This window comes from Cydia pomonella, chromosome 10 (genome assembly GCF_033807575.1).
Source record: "Cydia pomonella isolate Wapato2018A chromosome 10, ilCydPomo1, whole genome shotgun sequence".
NCBI classification, from domain to species: Eukaryota; Metazoa; Arthropoda; class Insecta; order Lepidoptera; family Tortricidae; genus Cydia; species Cydia pomonella.
Window position 1 is genome coordinate 2,947,638 of NC_084712.1, and position 25,887 is coordinate 2,973,524.

The 25,887-nt window shown below is 42.7% G+C and overlaps 1 protein-coding gene across 1 annotated transcript in view; it reads left to right on the forward strand.

Moving 5' to 3' along the window:
• Nucleotides 1-20,646, forward strand: part of LOC133521837 (nuclear protein localization protein 4 homolog) — a 33,471-nt gene extending 12,825 nt beyond the window's left edge. Inside the window, exons 9-12 of the mRNA XM_061856930.1 lie at nucleotides 15,245-15,460; nucleotides 15,583-15,759; nucleotides 19,282-19,394; nucleotides 20,531-20,646. Coding sequence (XP_061712914.1) covers nucleotides 15,245-15,460; nucleotides 15,583-15,759; nucleotides 19,282-19,394; nucleotides 20,531-20,552 — 528 coding nt within the window. The 3' untranslated portion in view covers nucleotides 20,553-20,646. The remainder of the gene's footprint in view (nucleotides 1-15,244; nucleotides 15,461-15,582; nucleotides 15,760-19,281; nucleotides 19,395-20,530) is intronic.
• Nucleotides 20,647-25,887: the final 5,241 nt, after the last annotated feature.

Consider the following 25,887-nt stretch of genomic DNA (forward strand, 5'->3'; position numbering starts at 1 on the left):
CTAATGTTACTTACCTGTAACGCCATCTGTGTACCTAGTTAAGTAAAGGAGTGTACAGGTTTTTAAAGGGTCGGCAACGCGCATGTAACACCTCTGGAGTTGCAGGCGTCCATAGGCTGCGGTGACTGCTTACCATCAGGCGGGCCGTATGCTTGTTTGCCACCGTCGTGGTATAAAAAAAAAAAGTAAACAGTTTTTTTTATAATAAAGCGTAATGTGAAGGAAGTGGTATGCATGTGTGCATCGGTTGACCTCTAGTCGCCATTGCACCAAGCGCACACGTATACCGTTCGCTCGCATTTTTGGCAATTTTCCACTCAAAATCCGTCTTCTCACTCCCGCACCATACCTACATCGACAACGATCTTGCGAGGGATGACATGCGCGGTTTCACAAAATGGGATACTGAAAACAGTGCAAAGTGGAAGAGAAAAGTCTAAAAGTGGACCCCTTGTATCCGTAAACCGGCACAAACGCGTGAAAGATAAAAGTAGATAAATAGTGCCACGTAACTACCTACAGAATTCTAACTATAATAATACCGATATTTAAGAGCCCGGTAACGATTTTAGAACAAAAATGTAAAATTGATAGATTTAGTCGTCGAAATTGTACACCTTTTGTTACGTAATATCTAAATAACAAGTATTGGTTTGTATTAACACGTTTTTCATCTTGCCTTTTAATAATGTGGTCGCAAGCGTGCGTCCCTGGTAATATGTGACCAGAAGGGACAGTTTTTAAAAATTCATCAAAAAATTATGGTAGTCAATTATACAAAATTATGTATAAGAACAGTTTCAGCAAATGTTGTGGATTGTTTAAGTATCAAAATTACGCTGAAATTAAGTCGATTTTCAGAGAAATTGTCACATGTTTTGAAGTAATTTCTGGAGAAAATTGATTTCGTCTAACTTTCATTTACACTACTTCAAATTTATAATAACAAAAATGTAGTTTATTAAAGTTAAAGTACAGGATATATGTAATACAAAATTATAATTTTTAGCAGTCCAAACTTTACGAAACTTACAAATAAGCTGCGCTGCTGCACTGCTTTACGCGCGTTTACCTAAACGTCCATCAGAAAAAAAAACATTACTAATTAAGTGAGTCTGTTTTAAAAAAATGATTTATTTAAATGATAGATAACAAGACGTGCTTATATAAACCAGTACTTATTTCTAATAGAAAGGTGTACAATTTCATGCGCTAAATCTATCAATTTGACAATTTTGCGACTAAAATCGATAACGGCCTCTTAACAGTGAAAGGTTATAAATTATGTTGTCTCTCCTTAACCCATGACACATCTTTTACGCTCGCTAGACTTTGTCTGCTTTGACTACTGTTGTAAGTTTAGTGTGTTCGGACAATTGAGTGATACAGCATAATACACCTATACAAGTATAGTATACTCATTCAACTTCTTAGCCTTGACGCTAGCCCAATGCGGACACATACATTTGATTTTCTTTGCAGCTGTATGCTGGTATTTTCCACGATCTTTTCTTTAACTTCTGTATATCCCGCGTAGTATTCTCCACCCCTGAAGTTAGTTTCCCTCCGACAACTTTTTCTTTACGGTCGATTTTTTTCCTGACCTTTCTTCCAAATGGTCTCCTTGATGTGTAGAGCTTAATATAATAAACAAGTTACACGCCATTAAAACTCAAATACCTTACCCCGCGACAAAGCCACCCCGCCATGCACCCGTGACAACTTCGCACCGTAACGTCGCCCACGCCCCCGCCCCAGAAGGGCGTAACCTATCAGATTCTAGTTCACGACCGCGTCATTCTGTGCAACGTTGTCGTCAGATGCGTGAAACTTAACAACCGACCCAAACCAAAAGGGATTAAGTCTATATGAAAATAGAAGGGAGTTATGACTTTTACGGTTGGGACAACGGGCACGCTCTATGAACAAAAAGGCTTAAGTCAGTATGAAATTCGAAGAGCGTTCAAACTTTTTGCTTTAAAGGGATATCTGCAAGGTTATAGTGTCAGATGCGCTGTTGTAATGTCTGCTCGAAACCAAAAGATCATATGTCCGTATGAAATTCATATGCTGTTATGACTTTTCCGGTTAGCATATTTAGCACGACACAGGACCAAACGGACGTATATTTGTACAATCACGATCATAAGTTGATCTACGGTTTTCGGCCCTATGTCTTTAGACATAAGATATATACAAATGTTTCGGATGTCCGTTATCACCGCTCGTATCGATTGCGTGCATGTAGGTCACCTAGGCATTTCGCGGTAATAGGTAGCCTATGCTTTATTGAATACCTGGTTAGGCGCACGCGTATTGGTGGTGTTATCAAGGTCGGGAGATGTTGATTTTAAGTTTTGATGTGATTAATGATTGTAGTATTTTTTCTTTTGTTCCTTGTGCCGCTGGAAAATGAAATAATGATATCGAGATTGAAATCAAAACACAAGCTATAGCATTCGAATTTACGACTCAAAAGATGGTTTAGGTCACTTTGGTTAGGTCAGGGGCCGTACTTTTCATGCCGTTGACGCAAAAATGACGTTATTTTAGCATACAGGTAGTTGTTTTACAATACTACAAATTTAGATAATTTACTTATTGACGGGTATCAAAATAAATACTTGTTACGAGAATAAAAGCTTGTTACGCTGTTGAAAATCCTATTATTTATTTGAGTGACAATAAGATGAAAGTCAGTTAGACGTTTCTGTACTGATTGTCAAGTATATATATATATTTTTTTTATACTACGTCGGTGGCAAACAAGCATACGGCCTGCCTGATGGTAAGCAGTATCCGTAGCCTATGTACGCCTGCAACTCCAGAGGAGTTATATACATGCGCGTTGCCGACCCTAACCCCCTCCCACCCTCGTTGAGCTCTGGCAACCTTACTCACCGGCAGGAACACAACACTATGAGTAGGGTCTAGTGGTATTTATATGTATAACTTACCTAAAGAGGTTGATAAATGATTAATTATTACGAAAATACTAATTGGAATCATACTCTATGTAGCCTGACGTCATTTTTCTGTCAACGGCATGAAAATTACGGGCCCTGGGTTAGGTGTATTTATTTACAATATTTACATTTTTTTTTTACTTATTTAATAACTACTTACGAATAAACTCCATAGTAATAAATTAGTAACAAGGTAATACTCATACCGGGTGTTTCATGTAACAGGAGCAATAAATTAAACTGTAGGCTGTGCTCCTCAAGCTGACCAACATTTGTTCAGTTACTATTAAAAATAACTTTTATTTTTATTTTTAGAACACTTTAAAGTTTATTCTAAGACGCAAATGGCGCAATGTATTGCAAATTTCGTTATGTTTAAAGCGCGACAATCAACGTCAAATACACTGATGACAGCGTACATTGAAGGTAATATTTACTTTGTATGAAAAATAGAAATAATTTTCAGAAATCGCTGATCAAATGTTGGTAAGTGTTTAGTTTGTTGTCCCAATTTCCTGGTAGATGGCGCTGTTCCAGACGCAAACTAAGTAATGCTAGTTTATCATAGAATCTATATAAGAAACTGTCACATTTCAAAATAAATGATTGGTAACGTAGCAACTTATTCAAACAGTAAGTTTGAGGAGTAACGCCTACAGTTACATTTTTTGCTCGTATTCAGGCCACACCCGGTATATTTATGTTATTTTATTTAAGAAATGCGTAAAGATCCGTATAGCAAAACGAAGGAAATTATGCGGTCCATATGTCGGCTGCGGTCCGGCAGATCGTGAAATCCCTAGGCATATCGTGAAACGTGAAAATCCTTGTCTCGTTCCCTTGCTCCGTCGCCGCTCCTATTTCTGAAGCATCTGAAGCAAGGTAACGAACCTATCCTACCTATCTATTGGTTGAATGTGACTACCGTCAAAATATCATGCAATGAAATGAAATGAAATGTGTAATGTTTTGCACTAAAACAACTGTTAAGATAACACCAAGTTTATTATAATATCCTTAAAATTCTCAAGCCCACATGAGCGCTCTTACACGTGTCAATCCAATAACCCCTAACCTTATAGTTACCCAGTTCATTCCCCATGCACCACGTCTGTACCCAACAAACGCCGCTCGCTGTCACTGTCACTCGCATATACATTGGGTCATTTTATACAGTCTGTAGTTGCGTTCTGTTACAGCATACCTGTACATTACATCATCCCCCTTTTAATTTTTTTTTATTTTTTATTTTTTTTTTATTATTTTTTTTTTTATTTTTTTTTTTATTAACTACAATCTAACAAAACAGTTAAACTTAAGACATCCTTAAGTTACAATAATAAAAACACTATGCTTCGCGCTACACATTCTTAGCAAACACAGTAACACCGAATTATTGAGGTCGAACATGAAATGAAGTTCTAGTATATCTACAACCATTACTATCTTCTATATTATAAGATCTAAAATTATTATTGCTAACAATTTTACCCAACAACCATTTCTTAGCATTTGGGTCTATTTTAAACCATACATTTTGGCCTACTTGAAAATGAGGCTTCTCTTTAGTATTTTTATTATAATGAATAATATTTCTATTCTTAACCTTATCGAATTCCAATTTAGTATTATGATTTAACTTTGGTTTCAAATATTTGTAAGTACAAGGTAGTTTCGTTTTTAAATTCCTATTCATCATTAATTGGGAAGGTGTAAAATGTGTGCTAGAGACAGGAGATGATCTATATTTCAACAAAGCAATTCTATAATCTGTCTTATCTTCATTACATTTTGCTAACATTTTTTTAGCTATTTGCACCCCACGTTCCGACATACCGTTGGACTTTGGATATCTTGGACTTGAGTAAATGAATTTAAAACCCCATTCACTTGCAAACTGTTTACATTGAAGTGAATCAAATGGAACATGATCTGCTACTACTTCCAATGGTATGCCAAAACAACTGAACACATCTGTTAAAACATTAATTATGCACTGAGAGGACTTACTTGAGATTGGTTTAATATCTAACCATTTTGACATATAGTCATAAATAACCAAGTAACTTTTCCTCTTAAAATCCATTATATCAATTCCAATTTTTACAAATGGTAAAGAAGGTACATCATGACATAACAATGGCTCTTTTGTATTATTATTTTGATACGTTTGGCAGATGAAGCATTGTTTAACAAATGATTCAATATGAGCATCCATTTGTGGCCAATAATATAAACCCCTAACAGTTTGTTTCATCTTTGTTATTCCTATATGACCTTCATGTAATTTTTTTAAAATTGTTAATCTTAATGACTTTGGAACAATCAATCTATCATTCATAAAGAGCAATTTCTGATCTATTGTAACTTCATGTCTCAATTTAAAAAAATGTTTAACATTATCTGGTACGCTATTAATAGTTTCTGGCCAGCCTTCCTGTGTGTACATCAACAATGTTGCTAAAGTCTCGTCTTTTGAAGTTTCTTTAATTAATTCTTGTTTCTGTTCATCTGTACACTGTAAATAATTCCCTAAACCAATACAATGTATAACTTCAAACATATATGATTGATCTTCATCTACTTCATTTAAATAACTGCGTGACAACAAATCAGCAATATGCATCAAGCGGCCTTTTAAATATTTAAATTCAATATCATATTTTAATAATTTTAATTTTAATCTTTGTAATCTTGCAGAAGGAATTTCATGAATACCTTTCTTTAATAAAGTTTCCAAAGGTTTATGGTCATTAAGGACAGTACATTTTTTTCCATAAATATAATAATGAAACTTTTTCGTGGCCCAAACTACACTCAACAATTCTTTCTCAATCTGTGAAAAATTTTTTTCGGCACTAGTAAGACTTCTTGATGCATAACATACAGGCTTGCCCTGCTGCATTAAGCAGCAACCCAAACCATCCTTACTAGAGTCACATTGTATTGTCACAGGTAAAGAAACATTAAAATTCTTCAATACAGGTGCTGAACTAATATATTTTTTTATATTACTGAATGCACTTTCATGTATTTCTGTCCAAAGCCAACCCACAGTTTTTTTCATTAATGCTTGTAAAGGTGCTACTAAATCTGCCAGATTACTTATAAAATTTCTTAAATAATTAACCATTCCCAGAAAAGATTGCAATTCGGTTTTATTAGATGGGCTTTTAATATTTAATAATGCTCTTACTCGCTCTGGATCTATTTTCATTCCCTCTTTTGAAAATACATGACCAAAATATTTAACCTCCTTTAATTTATATTGAAACTTTCTTTTATTAAATGTTACATTGCTTACTCTAGCTCTTTCAAAAACGCTTTCTAATATTTTATCATGTTCGTCTTCATTATCAGCACAAATCAACAGATCATCACAATATATGACCACCCCAGGAATGTCACCAAAAGTTTGTTCGCTATATTTTTGAAATATTTCAGGAGCTACTGACAAACCGAAAGGTAATCTTAAAAATTTATAGCACCCAAAAGGACTACTAAAAGTACACAGATCTGTTGATTCATCTGTTAATCTAATGTTATAAAAACCATCTGACAGATCAAGTACTGAAAATACAGATTTGTTACTCAACTTTGTAAGCATTTCTTCTAAAGTTGGTATAAGATGATACTCCCTTATTAATACCTTATTTAAGTCCTGTGGGTCCAGACAGATTCTTAAATTACCGTCACTTTTCTCTATTATTACAAGATTACTTACAAAGGATTTGGGATGTTCGACTTTCTCAATAATTCGGTGTTCTTGAAGGCTCTGCAATTTACAAGCTAGACGCTCCCTTATAGCATGAGGAACACGCCGAGGTGGCTTTACTACCGCCTGTGCGCCTGGTTGAATGTGTAGTTCGAGAGGTACCTTAAATTCCCCAACTCCCTGGAAAAGTGACAAATTTTTACTAACAATATCCTCTTTGTTATTAATATTAATACTGTTAATGCTACTATTTTGTAGTAATTTTAATTCAATTAATGAGTTTAAACCCAAAATTGGTTTTACATTTTTCTTAATTATTATAAACTCAGTGACAACCTTTTCAAATTTATTTACCCCAATTTTCAATATTATTTTCCCTAATGGCTTAAGCTTACTGCCTCCAAATACTTCTAATATAATATTTGTCTCAGACCACTTAGGATTTTCATCATTGACAATCATTTTTAAATCTTTTAATGATATGACATTTACCTGCGCCCCCGTGTCACATTTAAAAGTTACTTGTTTGTTTTCGATAAACAAATTTGACAACCATTCACTGTTGTTGATCTTACTAGTATTTCCTATAGAGTGAACTAATTTTACTAGTCACAAATCGTGTACTAGGTTATTATTCTCAGTATTTTCCACTTCAATTGACGCTATATTTTTGCTTTTACAACCCTTAGCAAAGTGGTTTAGTTTTTTACATTTATAACATGTTTGGCCAAATGCTGGACATTCAGCTGGCCCATGTTCAAGACTACATTTCAGACACTTATAAAATTTACGACTATAATTCATGTTTTTCTTACTATTATTAAAATACTTAGCTTCATGCTTTGCCCGACTTGACACAAGATCGACCGTCACAGGTTCTTGCTTCTGGATCACCTGTGCATGTTCCTTCGACAGCTCTGTGACTCTGCACTTGTTCACAGCTAGCTCTAAAGTAAGATCCTTATTTTCCAATAATTTCTGTTGCAGCTTTCTGTCCCTGATGCCCATGACAATTCGGTCCCTCAGCATTCTATCTTCCATGTCCTTGAAATTACAATTTTTTACTAATTTTCTGATTGCGATGTAAAAGTTGTCAAAAGTTTCTCCATCTTCTTGTTTTCTGTTATTGAAATTAAAAGTGTTGATGAGTTCATTTTGCTTGGGTTCAAAGTACTCGTCAAATAATTTAAGCAGTTCATCAAATTTTGGGGTATCTTCAGAATCCTTTATTAAATTATAATACAGTTCCAGCCCTTCTTGTCCGATACAATTTAACAAAATTGCCGACTTTCTAGTTTCAGTTACGGTTGTTAATCCAGCGGCCGCAATAAAAATTTTAAGTTGTTGTTTGAAATTTCTCCACTTTAACAACATGTCACCAACTGAATCCAATTGCAGCGGTGCAGGCATTCTAAATTCTATCCCATTTCCTGACATTATTGCTTCTGTCTCTTAATTTCTTGTCCTTCGTATTCTTGTATTAATCTTTTATTCACAATAAATCTTCATATGTTCGATTTCCGGCTGCGCCATGTAATGTTTTGCACTAAAACAACTGTTAAGATAACACCAAGTTTATTATAATATCCTTAAAATTCTCAAGCCCACATGAGCGCTCTTACACGTGTCAATCCAATAACCCCTAACCTTATAGTTACCCAGTTCATTCCCCATGCACCACGTCTGTACCCAACAAACGCCGCTCGCTGTCACTGTCACTCGCATATACATTGGGTCATTTTATACAGTCTGTAGTTGCGTTCTGTTACAGCATACCTGTACATTACAAAATGAAATGAAATTTATTATTAATAACAGAGTTACAGGTCACCACATTTTAAATATCACAATATTAATAATATTTATACAATAGTATATAAATTAATTACATTAGTTTAATAAATTTTAATTGTAATAAATGCAAATCTCAGTATGTTTTTGGTTTAAATATTTATAGGTAAATCGAAGAAATCTTGATAATTATAAAATAATTCTTGCGACAACCAATTTTTTAGTCTGACTTTAAACGCCGCGATGGAAGTTGCATTTCTTATAGTGTCAGGCAGGCGGTTGTAAACGGAGGGGCCTAAAACGTACACGGACCGCTCTGACCTGGCAAGCCTGTGTGCTTCGGTGACCAGCCTATTATGGTGTCTATTACTGCGGAGGTTGTAATTGGTGTTAATGCCCCTGCAATTAAACATATCAAGGTTTTCGCGCATGAATCTTGCTACTTGGTTAATAAATAGGCAGGGTAAAGGCAGAATCTTGAGATCGCGGAAGATGTCTCGCGCCGGTGCATCCACCGCCTTGCCGGCCATCGCACGAACGGCACGCTTCTGCATAGAGAACGCACGTCTCCAGTCGGAAGCACGTCCCCATAGCTCAACGCCGTACGTCAGGAGCGAGTGCACCGTCGCAAAATAACACTCTCGCACTGCGCCTCTTCCGGCTGTGCTCGCTAACCGTCGCAATGCAAAGCACGCGCGACCTAGCCTTCCACAAAGTTCATTGATGTGCGTCTCCCATGAAAGCGCGTTGTCGAGCTGGAACCCGAGCAGACGTGTGCTGGCCACGTGCTGTAGAGGGGCACCACCTGCACTTACCCTCAGGGTTGGGCTTCTATGACCGTTTAATTTAAAGGTCATGTAGCTCGTTTTCTCTTTATTTAAAGCGAGACCGTTTGACTGGAACCACTGGTGCAGTTGCTCCATAACAAGGTTAAGCGCCTCTTCCAACCCCCGTTCAGCGGTCGCACTGACGACTGCCGTGACGTCATCGGCGTACATCAGTATGTCTGCACCTTTGATTGTCTTTGGCAGGTCGTTCAGCAAAATGCTAAAAAGGGTGTTAGAGAGGCACGATCCTTGAGGAACGCCCATCAGGTTTTGTAGTTCGGAAGACACAACCTTACCTCCATCCCCGATGACAACCTGGGCCCTGCCGGTCATAAATGACAGTATTAGTTTGGAGGCCGCGCCTCGGATACCGTAGTATGCCAATTTGTCTGCAACTAGTGCGTGGTCCGCTGTGTCGAAGGCACGCGATAGGTCACAGCAGATGACAGCTACGTATCGTCCCGCCTCGCGGGCGCGGAGCACACAGCGCACCACTTCTCGCACCAGGTCTGTAGTCGACCGGCCGTGTCGGTAGGCATATTGGCTGTCGGATAGGGTGTTCCTTGGTACCCAGAAACTGAGTAATCTGTTATTTAACCCTGCTTCAAAGCATTTACTAGGGCCTGGGACCAAGGATATGGGACGATATGATTTTATAGTGGATTTTTTTCCTTTCCCTTTATAAAGTGGACATATTTTGACCTTTTTGAGGCACTCCGGATACTGTCCTAATCGCATGCAGTTATTAAATAGGTTAGCCAGGACATAACTGATTGCGGGGCTGGCTCGCTTTAGTAGTTTCGCGGAGAGGCCATAAACGTCGGTGCTATTTTTTGGTGCTATAGATGTTTTAAATATTTTTGTAATTTCGTCCGGTGTAAACAGTCTGAGTCTAATAGAACAATCGCTGGCGGCGCACTCGTCTAATAAAGAGGCAATACACTGGTCGCGATCGGCAGAGGGCGCGCCGCACGCGGTGGCTGCCGATACGAATTCGTGGTTTAGCGCATCCACCGCCAGTTGTTTGGTCGCGAACGGACGGCCCGCGCTGTCCACTAGCAGCTCGGTGTAGTCGACGCGCTCGCGGGGTGTCCGAGCCAGCTCGGTATTAATGACGTTCCACATTGCTTTGGTCTTATTGGGATTACTGCTAATCAATGAATCAATGTATTCTTTACGTTTATTTTTTAATTTATTATCATATGACTTTAGAATTTTGATTGACGCGTCGTGTAAGGAGGTATTGGCGGGGTATTTGTTTGACATATTAATAAAATCAAAGGCTAACAGTTTTAAATCAATTAATTCACTATCTATCCAAGGATTATTTTTGTGACGTATGGTTATGTTTTGCAACGGAAGGTGAATATCAAGTTGGCGTGAGAGGATGTTCATCACTTTAGTTGCGAATTGATTACATTCATCGCTATGATCTGCAGTAATTGCTTGCCAATCTATAGACTCGAGTCCAGATACAAAAGACGCAATGTTTTTTTCGCTAAACACTCGTTTCGTTATCACCTGAGGCTCCGGGTGGCGCGGGTTGCGGGGCACGGTGAGTCGCTGCGCTTCATGATCGCTTAAGTTAGTGACAATGCATTCCGCGGACACACGGTCGTCTCGGATATTTGCATATGCGTGGTCTAGTAGCGTCGCGCTGTCACCGTCCCTCCTGGTGACTTCATCAACGTACTGACCAAAACAATGTGCCGCCAACATATCAACCAACTGTCTCTTAGTGGTAGTATTACTATGTAGGTCTATGTTAATGTCGCCCATTATGATTGCTGTCAGATTCTCGTCGTTTATTTTGGTCAGTAGGTTGTCGAATAACTTGAGATACTCGGAGTGACTGGTTAGGTTGGAATGATAAATTCCAACTATTAAAATATTTTCGTTTATTAGATATATTGCACATACATCAAACACCTGCTCGCGAGACAAATCACAATAGTCTAGTCGGTTTATAGCTTTAATATGTGATTTTACATAAATGCAACTTCCACCGCGTTCTATGTTCGGTCTACAATAGTAAGACAATAAATCATAATTAGTCAAAGTCACAGATTGAATTTCGTTTTCACGTAAGAAGTGTTCAGTTATGACTAAAACGTCACACGTCAAGTCGTTACATAATAGCATCTCTAAATGTTTCGTTTTACTATTTAACCCCCTTATATTTTGGTGGCAGACTTTAAGGAATTTCGTTCCCGGTGTCCGTGTGTCACAGTGTTGATTATTTTGTTTCTGCCGGTCGCTCGATGGCAGAGGATCGGTAATTGCGGCGGTGGGGAGCGCGCCCGGCACGCCCGGCGCTAGTTCGAAACCACTCGCTTACCTCCGTCCCAGATGGCCAGATGTTAGGAGACATAATTTCATCAAACTTGCTGAATGGAACGTTTATCGCGAACGACGCGTAATGTTCGTGTTTGAGATGTAGCTTTTCTACTGTGCAGTTTGTGTAGCCTGTTCTTTTGGAGATATAGGACCTGATGGCCTCTGCGGTCGTATCGCTTTTGAAGAAACAGGCATGAATTTTCTTACCGCGCTCTATAGTCTGTAAGTCAGTGTCTATTGGGCCAGTTCCGGTAATCGCAATTCGTCTTGGTACCATTGCTTTCGACTGCATGCGGCCTCTTTTGTAAGACACTTTACAAAAATCATTTTCTGTGGTGTCATAGGTATTAGGCAAACCTACGTTCGCCTCGTCGGCTTCTGAGTCCAGGGAGTTTGGGGTCGTAGTCACAGGGGTTGATATCGCTGGCGCTGACGGCTCCTCGCACTGACATTACGATCTGCCTGTTCTTACGATCGGCCGCCGACATATGTAAGATGCTGCTGCATTCAACATAAAGCCTATTTTGCTCGATCCAGATGTTGTTCCGTTTCACCTGTCGACTTTTGCTAAAATTTCCAATTTTGGAAACTTTCCAAGGCACATTAGGTAGTAATTAATATCTTGGGTCACAGCGTCATAACCATTCAGCGCTAATCAAGATATACGAAAAGGAGGCCAATTCGAACGTACGTTCGACATGAAAATGATGTCATTTGGTAGGTAAACATTCGCGCGTGCATTTGGTCCGTATATGTACTGGCGCGAACGAGATGCGCGAGGGATACGCACGAGCGAATAATAATAAAAATCTAATTGTAAGTTCGAATTGAGCTCTGGATATCGTTATGCCTCTACGTACCGGGAAAACAATGCCATCTGCGACGACGAGGCGCTACGCGAGTAGCTTTTTAAGCATAATTTTAAAAACATAGAGAATCATTCCGTATGACGATAAACTTTTCATTTTATTTCCTTTTCTCGAAAGTTGGAAAAAATTTAAACGGCAAACAAAATTTATACTCAGTATCTTTAGGTATTTAAATAAAAGTAAACAAATAATTTTTAGATTTTCGGGTGAATTTAATGATTAACCAACCAAATACAAAACCGCCTGGATCTGTGACTGAACGACCTGACTTTAACCTACATTATTTGTTCATGTAATGTTTTGTGTGTGTGTGTGTGTGTGTGTGTGTGTGTGTGTGTGTGTGTGTGTGTGTGTGTGTCTGTGTGTGTGTGTGCGCGTGTGCGTGTGTGTGTTGATGTCGATCGCTTCAGCATAATTTTTTTGCCAATTTTGATATAAAAAGGAAAACCTATAAACCTAGTGTAATGAAACACGTCAATGTAAAACAGCAACTGTTTATTTCCCATGAATGCGGGTACCATGTACAAATAATAACTACCCACAACACCTAGTTTTTCATTGTGTCAATAACATACTAAAATCTATGTTTTCTTACCCTGGCTTCAGGACGTAGTAGAAATGTAGGCCAAGGCCCCATAGATGCCAAGGTTCTACGCGATATGAAATTATTCCCACAGGTATGCTTTACGATAAGTTGGCGTAATTAGGCATTTTGGGTACCACGTTAACTTATATAATACCAAAGAGAATTCGAAATAGAGGTGGCTTGTCAAAGAAAACTTTGTAGCCACAGTAAATTTACTGTCATCTTTCGACACATGGTTAAAACTTTTAGAACGCCATTTGACTTTGATCCTTATTCTTTCACTGTTACGTGTTAAATTTGTTGAATATCAAAAAGTGACGCCATCTAATAGATCAAAGGCCAGAGGTATGGCGGCATCGTTTCGAGCGATGGCGCTAAAACCTTTAGCCTATGCCCGGTAAGATTACGATGGCGTCACTTTTTGATATTTAACTAATTTAATACATATCAATGAAATAATAAGGATCACAGTCAAATGGCGTTCTAAAAGTTTAAATCATGTGTCGAAAGATGGCAGTAAATTTACTGTGGCTACAAAGTTTTCTTTGACAATACACCTCTATTTTTACAAGCTTTTATTTAACTTGCTCTGTTAGTATGTATGGGACAAATCTTGAAAGTTCAATTTGACTCACTTCCCGGTTTCCGCTGAAGCTGAAAATTTGCATACATATGTAAATCGGGGGACAATGCAATATTATGGTACCATCAAGCTGATCTGATGATGGAGACAGGAGGTAGCCATAGAAACTCTGTGATAAAACAACGCAACCTAATTGTGTTTGGGGTTTTTAGAGTATTTGTTGCCTGTGGAACGAAAAGTACAGTCAGCGATAAAAGCTTGTATCAAAAATGAAATCTTTGCCAAAAACTTATTTTTGATCTCTTTGATAACATGTATCATGCGATATTGTATGTCCAGTATGGAGCTTATACGGGATATGTATGCATTCTTATTGCCAAGTGTGTGCAAAGTAAGCGTGGTCAGAGTCTACCTTGTGATAAAACAACGCAACCTAACTGTGTTTGGGGTTTTTAGAATTTTCTCGATGAGTATTTGTTGCCTGTGGAAAGAAAAGTACAGTCAGCGATAAAAGCTTGTACCAAAAATGAAATATTTGCCAAAAACTTATTTTAGATCTCTTTGATAACCATGTATCATGCGATATTGTATGTCCAGTATGGAGCTTATACGGGATATGTATGCATTCTTATTGCCAACTGTGTGCAAAGTAAGCGTGGTTAGAGTCTACCTTTTATGTCTTCCTGTTCAATTATCCTATAGGCATATTTTTACTCAGAAATAAATGTAGCAAGTACTTCTCTCCTACCAACTCCGCGTGGGATTTCAGCTTTGCTCATAAACACAAACATCGCTCACACGCCAAGCTCCCGGGCGCAAGTGAGCTAATGTAAACCTTACTTGATAGTGTGAAGGTTACTTTGACAGCGTACGTTACGGCGCTGTGGGTACGACTAGTACCGACTTTAGGGGTTCTTGGCGTTCATAGGGTCTAGGTTCTAAGTCGCGTTTGGTATCATTTTCAACTGAATCAAAGATGCAGACCATACCAAATTTCATCTAAATCGGTTCAGCGGTTATTGATTCCGCTTAGTAGCTCTACTTCTTAAATCTATCCTTGGGTCCTAAGGACCAATCCTGCCAAAGGAAATCTTTGATTCACGAAACGCCGTATTTCATCTACCATCGGCTGCAAGGGCAACTAGAAAGCTTACGAAGTAGCATTTCACACTCGAAAACCCTCTGTTTTTTTATTTATTTGGAGATCCAACAGCTGTGACATTAACATAGAAAATATAGTAGATACAGGAAGCCAATTATAGGAACTCACAGGTAGTGACATAATACTCAACTAAGATTACGCACTATTGCAGCCACATATGTGAACAAAGCGAATACAAATGATACCTAATAAGGATAATGTGGAAGTTCAAAATACTAATTAACTTAGTAACATAATGAGGTCTAAGGTAAAAGTATAAATAATAAATAAGTAAGTAATAGGTATTTAAGAAGGCGACAACACGCTCACTCAAGAGACTCGAAAGTATTACTAAATTACGTCTCACGCTAGGAATGCCACAGTTGAATATATCCATATCCAATTCTTTAGATAGCTCGTTTGTTTCAGGAAAAAGACGCCTACGGCAACGAAGTGTCCGTCTCTCTCCGACGGGTCCCCGTGGCCTACCTCCTAGTGGACGTGCCTTGCGGCGTGAGCACCAACGCTTCCCCCCTCTTCAGCCCGCGCGCCGCGTTCCCCCCCGCGCACCGCCCGCTGCCGCAGTATCTACAGACGAGGGAAGCGTTGCACAAGCATCTGGAAGATTCTGAGAGTTTTCTTGAGGTAAGTGTCTCCTAATGTCATTGGCTCCTAGTGTTATTTTGAGTTTCGAGCTTCTTGTCCGCTATGTGACTGAGCTTGAACTTTTTTGTAAAACGTTTGAATGAATGTTTGTTTGAACACAGGCGATGTCCGACCTGCACACGCTGGTGTACTTGGGCAGCAACGAGACGCTGCCGATCCCGCTGGAGGCGCTGGACGCGCTGCTGGGCGCCGTGCGCGCGCGCGACGCGCTGGCGGCCGAGCGCTGGCGCGCCGCCACGCCGGCCTGGGCCACGCTCGAGCACTTGTGCGGGACGCAGGTAACTAGTGTACATCGCCAGCAACGAGACGCTGCTGGACGCGCTGGCGGCCGAGCGCTGGCGCGCCGCCACGCCGGCCTGGGCCACGCTCGAGCACTTGTGCGGGACGCAGGTAACTAGTGTACATCGCCAGCAACGAGACGCTGCTGGACGCGCTGGCGGCCGAGCGCTGGCGCGCCGCCACGCCGGCCTGGGCCACGCTCGAGCACTTGTGCGGGACGCAGGTAACTAGTGTACATCGCCAGCAACGAGACGCTGCTGGACGCGCTGGCGGCCGAGCGCTGGCGCGCCGCCACGCCGGCCTGGGCCACGCTCGAGCACTTGTGCGGGACGCAGGTAACTAGTGTACATCGCCAGCAACGAGACGCTGCTGGACGCGCTGGCGGCCGAGCGCTGGCGCGCCGCCACGCCGGCCTGGGCCACGCTCGAGCACTTGTGCGGGACGCAGGTAACTAGTGTACATCGCCAGCAACGAGACGCTGCTGGACGCGCTGGCGGCCGAGCGCTGGCGCGCCGCCACGCCGGCCTGGGCCACGCTCGAGCACTTGTGCGGGACGCAGGTAACTAGTGTACATCGCCAGCAACGAGACGCTGCTGGACGCGCTGGCGGCCGAGCGCTGGCGCGCCGCCACGCCGGCCTGGGCCACGCTCGAGCACTTGTGCGGGACGCAGGTAACTAGTGTACATCGCCAGCAACGAGACGCTGCTGGACGCGCTGGCGGCCGAGCGCTGGCGCGCCGCCACGCCGGCCTGGGCCACGCTCGAGCACTTGTGCGGGACGCAGGTAACTAGTGTACATCGCCAGCAACGAGACGCTGCTGGACGCGCTGGCGGCCGAGCGCTGGCGCGCCGCCACGCCGGCCTGGGCCACGCTCGAGCACTTGTGCGGGACGCAGGTAACTAGTGTACATCGCCAGCAACGAGACGCTGCTGGACGCGCTGGCGGCCGAGCGCTGGCGCGCCGCCACGCCGGCCTGGGCCACGCTCGAGCACTTGTGCGGGACGCAGGTAACTAGTGTACATCGCCAGCAACGAGACGCTGCTGGACGCGCTGGCGGCCGAGCGCTGGCGCGCCGCCACGCCGGCCTGGGCCACGCTCGAGCACTTGTGCGGGACGCAGGTAACTAGTGTACATCGCCAGCAACGAGACGCTGCTGGACGCGCTGGCGGCCGAGCGCTGGCGCGCCGCCACGCCGGCCTGGGCCACGCTCGAGCACTTGTGCGGGACGCAGGTAACTAGTGTACATCGCCAGCAACGAGACGCTGCTGGACGCGCTGGCGGCCGAGCGCTGGCGCGCCGCCACGCCGGCCTGGGCCACGCTCGAGCACTTGTGCGGGACGCAGGTAACTAGTGTACATCGCCAGCAACGAGACGCTGCTGGACGCGCTGGCGGCCGAGCGCTGGCGCGCCGCCACGCCGGCCTGGGCCACGCTCGAGCACTTGTGCGGGACGCAGGTAACTAGTGTACATCGCCAGCAACGAGACGCTGCTGGACGCGCTGGCGGCCGAGCGCTGGCGCGCCGCCACGCCGGCCTGGGCCACGCTCGAGCACTTGTGCGGGACGCAGGTAACTAGTGTACATCGCCAGCAACGAGACGCTGCTGGACGCGCTGGCGGCCGAGCGCTGGCGCGCCGCCACGCCGGCCTGGGCCACGCTCGAGCACTTGTGCGGGACGCAGGTAACTAGTGTACATCGCCAGCAACGAGACGCTGCTGGACGCGCTGGCGGCCGAGCGCTGGCGCGCCGCCACGCCGGCCTGGGCCACGCTCGAGCACTTGTGCGGGACGCAGGTAACTAGTGTACATCGCCAGCAACGAGACGCTGCTGGACGCGCTGGCGGCCGAGCGCTGGCGCGCCGCCACGCCGGCCTGGGCCACGCTCGAGCACTTGTGCGGGACGCAGGTAACTAGTGTACATCGCCAGCAACGAGACGCTGCTGGACGCGCTGGCGGCCGAGCGCTGGCGCGCCGCCACGCCGGCCTGGGCCACGCTCGAGCACTTGTGCGGGACGCAGGTAACTAGTGTACATCGCCAGCAACGAGACGCTGCTGGACGCGCTGGCGGCCGAGCGCTGGCGCGCCGCCACGCCGGCCTGGGCCACGCTCGAGCACTTGTGCGGGACGCAGGTAACTAGTGTACATCGCCAGCAACGAGACGCTGCTGGACGCGCTGGCGGCCGAGCGCTGGCGCGCCGCCACGCCGGCCTGGGCCACGCTCGAGCACTTGTGCGGGACGCAGGTAACTAGTGTACATCGCCAGCAACGAGACGCTGCTGGACGCGCTGGCGGCCGAGCGCTGGCGCGCCGCCACGCCGGCCTGGGCCACGCTCGAGCACTTGTGCGGGACGCAGGTAACTAGTGTACATCGCCAGCAACGAGACGCTGCTGGACGCGCTGGCGGCCGAGCGCTGGCGCGCCGCCACGCCGGCCTGGGCCACGCTCGAGCACTTGTGCGGGACGCAGGTAACTAGTGTACATCGCCAGCAACGAGACGCTGCTGGACGCGCTGGCGGCCGAGCGCTGGCGCGCCGCCACGCCGGCCTGGGCCACGCTCGAGCACTTGTGCGGGACGCAGGTAACTAGTGTACATCGCCAGCAACGAGACGCTGCTGGACGCGCTGGCGGCCGAGCGCTGGCGCGCCGCCACGCCGGCCTGGGCCACGCTCGAGCACTTGTGCGGGACGCAGGTAACTAGTGTACATCGCCAGCAACGAGACGCTGCTGGACGCGCTGGCGGCCGAGCGCTGGCGCGCCGCCACGCCGGCCTGGGCCACGCTCGAGCACTTGTGCGGGACGCAGGTAACTAGTGTACATCGCCAGCAACGAGACGCTGCTGGACGCGCTGGCGGCCGAGCGCTGGCGCGCCGCCACGCCGGCCTGGGCCACGCTCGAGCACTTGTGCGGGACGCAGGTAACTAGTGTACATCGCCAGCAACGAGACGCTGCTGGACGCGCTGGCGGCCGAGCGCTGGCGCGCCGCCACGCCGGCCTGGGCCACGCTCGAGCACTTGTGCGGGACGCAGGTAACTAGTGTACATCGCCAGCAACGAGACGCTGCTACATTATTTGGTCATGTAATGTTTTCAGCTTTCAGCAACTAGCTTTAGGAGCCAATTGAGAGTTGATTTTGTTTACTTTTATTGAAATCAGAGTTCAACGGGGGGGGGCAACTGGGGAAGTATCTCCACCTTACAGAAAATCACAGCCAAATAACACTAGACCCTACTCATAGTGTTGTGTTCCTGCCAGTGAGTAAGGTTGCCAGAGCTCAACGAGGCTGCGGAGTGTTAGGGTCGGCGACGCGCAAGTAACTCCTCTGGAGTTGCATGCGTACATAGGCTACGGAAACTGCTTACCATCAGGCGGGCCGTATGCTTGTTTGCCACCGACGTAGTATAAAAAAAAATTCAGTCAATAAGTGCTACATGTTTTGTTGTGTGATGATATGCCGCGAATTTATAAACTAGATTTGTATTACAATGATTCTAATTAGGAAATAACATGTGTTATATGTGTTTCAGGACGACCAGATGGCAGCATCGGAGGGCGACGAGAGCGGCGTGTGGACGTGCGGCGTCTGCACCTTCCACAACTCCGCGCGCCGCGACGCGTGCGAGATGTGCGCCATGCCGCGGTGAGTGCTCGCTTCATACTGTAGTACACAGTTTACACTCACCCTACAGCGAAGGAAAACATCGACAGGAAAGCGGCACAGACAAATTTTATCTACACACATATCATAAACCCTCTAGCCTTCAAAATCCGTAAATAATGGCCAACATACGATAAACTGTTCTGTTACAACAAATTTCTTATGTGTGAAAATTTTATAATTGCTTCATTATTACATCAAAATCGATTTGGTGACATTCAAATTTCGAACATATATGAATCTACAGATGCGTGACATGCGTGAAAAAAGTTTTAATTTACCGCCATTGGACGTACAGTCAGCGTCAAATAATTCGTAGCAGTCAAAGTGGCCAAATAGTTCAGTACACCATACTAAATATATGGTGTACCGAACTATTTGGCTACTTTGACTGCTACGAAGTATTTGACGCTGACTGTACCGTTTTTCTTTTAATTCGTTTTAAGTATGAAATGAATTTGTTTTGTTGTTTTTAAAGTAACTATAGCAAAAGTTTCGTGTAAAATGAGATATAAAGATATTTCAAACTGAAATTGAACTTTATACTTATGCACCTACGTGCCTACCTACGTCTATGTTGCTCTGTGGTTTGTGACGGATTAATCCGTCTTCGGTGTTGGACCTATGGTGCAGATAAATCCGTCGTCAAAATGGTTAAAGGTGTGTGAAGTCCCCAAGTTATAAGCTAAAATCCTCTTATAAAAGAAGTTAGTGGGCTGGCTTAAAGGACTCGCATCCAGGCCATAATTGTAAAAAAAAAAGAAGTTAGTGGGACGTTGGTGTGATGATGAAAATATATGTCGATTGTGCAATGAATTGAGTACTTACTGAGCAAATTATAGTAAATAATATCATGATCGATTCTTTTTTATAGCCCGACAGACGTAGTCTACGTCACGTTGGCTACATTTTTAATCCGATTATCGAAAAGAAGTACATTATTTATATATTTTTTAACCTTTTGAACGCCACGCCTATCGCACGCGGCGCGTAATCGTGAACCTTGTCGGTACACATGAAGGTTGATATTGGGCTATAGCCGCGCGCGTCATATGACGTCTTTGGCGGTCAAAAGGTTAAATAAACATCTTCTAGTTAGAACATTGTTTTGTTCGCAGGGGCACGAGTAACGCGATGTAAATACAAATACGAAGCAAGCGGGGCTAGAGTAGGAGGCCGCGGACCGGCCGACACTTTTATATATATGAGAGGAGATGAATAATAATGCATTGTACTGGCTTGTTTCATTTACCACCCCTGACCATGGTGCGTTGAACAAGGTAGGTATAAGTAACCCCTAGTGCGCAAAAAGTTCGAGTTGATAAACAAGATCAAGTGCATGTAGCTCGAAAATCTCAGTCAACTTTAGCCAGTCCTCTCCGAGACCACGGGGACAACGCCGTCCTCGAAACGTCGGAGGTAAATTTAGAACTTAATACGCGATTAAGTCCCGTTTCTATAATTATGTAGACGTATAAATTTGTGTATTGTAGATGTGTAAATTCATGTAAATTTAGGTAACTTATCATACATCAGGGTTTTTGGTGCGGGAATGTTTTCGTGTATTTAAAACTTGTTTATTGTAAAATAATTACAAAACTATATAAGCACTGGTGGCCTAGCGGTAAGAGCATGCGACTTGCAATCTGGAGGTCGCGGGTTCAAACCCCGGCTCGTACCAATGAGTTTTTCGGAACTTATGTATGAAATATCATTTGATATTTACCAGTCGCTTTTCGGTAAAGGAAAACATCGTGAGGAAACCGGACTAATCCCAACAAGGCATAGTTTACCCCTCTGGGTTGGAAGGTCAGATGGCAGTCGCTTTAGTAAAAACTAGTGCCTACGCCAAATCTTCGGATTAGTTGTCAAGCGGACCCCAGGCTCCCATGAGCCGTGGTAAAATTCCGGGACAACGCGAGGAAGAAGAAGAAGAATTACAAAACTATATATTATAAATAGGTAGTTAAGCTAAAAATGTGCTTAGAAAGGTTAAAATAGTATCGGTTTTATAGTTTTACCTATATTTTGGCTAGTGTAGAAAAAACAAAAACCCCGATGCATGCTTATAACTAGGTGTTTGCAGTTCTTTGGAAGTCTTGTTTCCCCACTGTGGAGCGACGCCATACTTGTTGGACACGAGATTTTTTTTGTTTTTCGATGATAACTTTTGTATGGTTTTGACAAAGAATCGTAAAATTTGGGTGGGGGGGCCTAGCCAAGATGCAAATCGTTTGCGCTTCGACAACGAAACGGTTTCCGCCTCTCTATCTATCTTACATATTAGTGCGATAGAGACAGATCGTAGTGCAAACGATTGTAATTTTGGATTTCCAAGATCCCTACTAAATGTTGCTGCTGTCGAGTATAACGACTATTCACCAGTTGTATCATTTGCTTTCTCAAGATCTGTCGAAGCTCAGAATACCTACTTACCTGTGTTTACCTATGCTTTCCTCCAGGCTAATAATTTACAGCCAGGACTTTAGTTTTATTTAGTTATTTATTTATTTATTTAACCTTTATTGCACAATACAATAAAGTACAAATGGCGGACTTAATGCCTTAAGGCATACTCTACCAGTCAACCATTGGGCCAAACAGAAACTTACAATTGGTGCGGAAAAGAATATCAGTACAGAGAGATAAAAGTCACTATCTAAACAGTACTATTATAAATAAACATGCATAAATACATAGTATTATAATAAATACAAACATATACCATATATACATACATACACACACATATATATACATACTTGAAATATTGTACCCATTTAAAACCGCCTTTACATCTTTAGACAGAGTTAATAAAATTTCCCACTACCCAGTAATATCGTATATTAAAATGCCACCACTCGTCAAGAATTAATCAAATTTATATTTTCGTAACATTGTACATTTTTAGCAATTAGAGACAAAATTTTCGGGCCCGGGATTAGTCTTATGCGATACGCAGCGTTGAACGCATGCGATCACGGAATGTAGGGAAAATGACAATACAAATATATATAAATATAGAGTACAATATTACAAAGATCGACCTTGCCCCAAACTAAACAAAGCTTGTACAGTCAGCATCAATAGAAGCGTTTCATCCGCTACTATTGATGCTGACAACGCGCCAAAAGTATTTGATATTCCGGATAACTTTTCCAAATAAAGATAATTCTCTAAAATTTACTTTCAAAAGTATATTTCTTACAGTCTAAATTGTTCTACGTGTAGAACCATCAACTTTTGTTAAGCTGTTACAGAATGGTAAATACTTTTGAAACCTTGTTTGATCCGCTACTTTTGATGCTGATTGTACTATGCTAGGCGACGATGTACGTACGTATATCCTCTTAAGGCCCAGCCATAGAAATGAAAAATCCAATATTTGCCACTGGAATTTGAACCTATAGTGCACGGAATACAGTAGATTTTATTTTGTTTGAAAATTGCACGAAACAAAACAAATGCAACTCTGTCCTAATTGAATATGATTTAAATTTCATCGAACTGAATAAGTCCTATAGGTAGGACCTTGGGCCTTACGAGGTTAAAGATAAATGCATACTTATATACATAGAAAACACCCATGACTCAGGAACAAATATCTGTATTCATCACACAAATAAATCATTACCCACTAGGCCAGACCGGTCCCGCTGCGTTTACGGCGTAAAACAATATACGGTCATTAGGCGAGAGTCAGAATGGCGGGTGTACCTAAATAAAATTAAATGAAAACCATACCATATTTTTGTACCTAATTTGTACTATTTAGTACCTCCTTTAAAAAAATTTTACCTCACGGTACTTAAAGTTATCACCAAAAAACAGTACACCCGCCATTCTGACAGTCAGAATGGCGGGAAACCACAAATAAAATGGGTCATATTATAATTGAATATGAAGGTACAAAAATGTGGCTTTTATAGAATTTATCAATAGCCATGGGAATATAATGTAATATAGTACACCCGCCATTCTGACTGTCAGGATGGCGGGTGTACTGTTTTTTGATGATAACTTTGTGTACCGTGAGGTACAATTTTTTTTAGCGGAGGTACTAAATAGTACAAATTAGGTACAAAAATATGGTATGGTTTTCATTTAATTTTATTTAGGTACACCCGCCATTCTGACTCTCACGTCATTAGGTTACCTGATTTAAAATGGGTCTGCGGCAAACGCTCACTCACTATGGGAGGTAGCACATGGCGACTTTTTTGCAGCGATTCAGTATCGACGCAGTCGCAGAAAAGTCGCGACGCTGGACAAGTGGACATATACTTACCCTCGCACACGTAAACATGATTCTGCATCGCACTATCGCGATACAGCATCGCATCAGTCTGAAAATATCGATACGGACAAAGTGCCAAAAATATGTATATACTACCTTAATATAAGGTCGTGTATACGTAATTTTGGCACGATTTTCGTATCGATATTTTCAGACTTGAAAGTACAGCATCGATACAGCCGCGCCGTGCGCTAGAACTCTATCTCCTACCTCTCTATGAGATGCTAATTGTTTTACAAGGGGGGCTAAGTTGTTGTTTAACCGCTCGTGCTAATATTGATACCCGAGCAAGCGAAAGATTCCAAAATTGAACCACGAGCTTAGCGAGTGGTTCCAGAAGTGGAATCCTGAGCGTTGCGAGGGTTTCAAGACACGAGGGTTTAAAAAAAAAATGTTCACTACACCAACACAAGGAAAATACTAACTATGAAATACCAAAAGAAAAACAAACCAAATCAAATCCAAATGAACGTAATAAAGAAATTACATTCAAAAATCATCTTTTAACACATTCACTGCCAGACAAAAAACGGCGCACTACTCCAGAAACCGGTGGTCTATAGCTGCGTACAAAACAACCTGCCCAGCGGGTTGTCCGGCATCTGAACAAAGTTCACGAGCGCCCACCAGGTGGGTTCCCGGCAGTGAATGTGTTAAAAGTGAACTCCACCAGTTAACAAGGAAACAACTGAAAATTGGCATCTGATTACTTTGCCCCACATGTGGATAAAATGCAACTTTCTCATTAGTTTTTGAATGAGAGAGGGCCTTTACCAGTTGGTGTGTTGAAAAGTTTTTTAATTCTTCTATCTTGTTTACTATGCTACTTAAAGCGAGGTTTAGACTAGCAAGAACTTTCATGCAGTTTTCACTACATTGCGGTAGGTGCTGTTTGATTTTGAATGCAGTGCAGTCAGCAATGTAATTTAAAATGGATGCAAGTTTTGTTAGTCCACGCCTCGGTTAAGCGACAATTACATCCACACTTCCCGATATCGGGCCCGAAATCGTTCAATTCATATATTGTAAACGATGTTCTGATATTTGGTGAAACAAAATACTCTTGCTCGAACCCGAAATCGGGTCTGATATCTGGCTTGATAAAGTGTGGATGTAATTGACATTTTAAGGTATACAATAAAACAAAAACATAGATTTTGTAAAAATATTTTATTCAATATGTACAATTTAGTAACTAAGCGTCGCACGGCGCAGCGGACGGGCGGGACTAGCACACTAGCGATTATAACAGCCATGGGACTTCCAATGAATAAGGCCAACAATGGTGGAATATAAAGACACTTCGAAGGCAATGCTAGTGTGCTAGATTTCGATATTCTTTTCTATTCTTTTAGGTCTTTAAAAGAAAAAAAAAAACAAGTGACTAGGGCATGCAGCTAATGCTAATAGAGGTAGATTGTCAAATAAACTTTGTAGCCACAGTAAATTTACTGCCATCTTTCGTAGCATGATTAAAACTTTTAGAACACACACTGATATGTGTTAAATATCAAAAATTGGTCTCCGTCTAATATATCAAAGGTATGGCAGCATTTCGAGCGATGGCGACCACAACCTTTAACCGATGCCCGATAAGATGGCGCCACTTTTTAATATTTAATTAATAAATATAACATATCAGTGAAAGAATAAGGATAAAAGTCAAATGGCGTTCTAAAAGTTTTAATCATGTGTCGAAAGATGGCGTAAATTTACTGTGGCAGCAAAATGTTCTTTGGCAGTCCATCTCAATTTCTAATTCTCTTTGCCAAAGCCATTTTGTATCTATGGCTTTATCTCATTGGTTGCAATAGTCACGTGGTTTTGTTTCTTTACATTTTGTTAAATACCTAAAGGATCAGACCCTGGTCCTTTCGAGAAACGGTATAAGACAAAAAATCGTTTTAGTTAGTCACAGCACCTTACCTATACAAAATGACAGTTCAGACGAACCAAGAAAAGTCATTCAAGTAGGTTTTAAAAACACTAGAAGAAAAACTTAAAACCTGCAGAACGAGATTAGTAGGTGCCCGAAGGTCATATTTCCGTGCCCATTTTTTTCGGGCCACATTGGTGCGTTGCGTTGCGTCGCGATTTTTCATCGCAAGCGCCGTCGCTGCGTCGTTTTATATTTTTATGACATGCGACATTGATGCGTTGCGACGCGACGCAACGCAC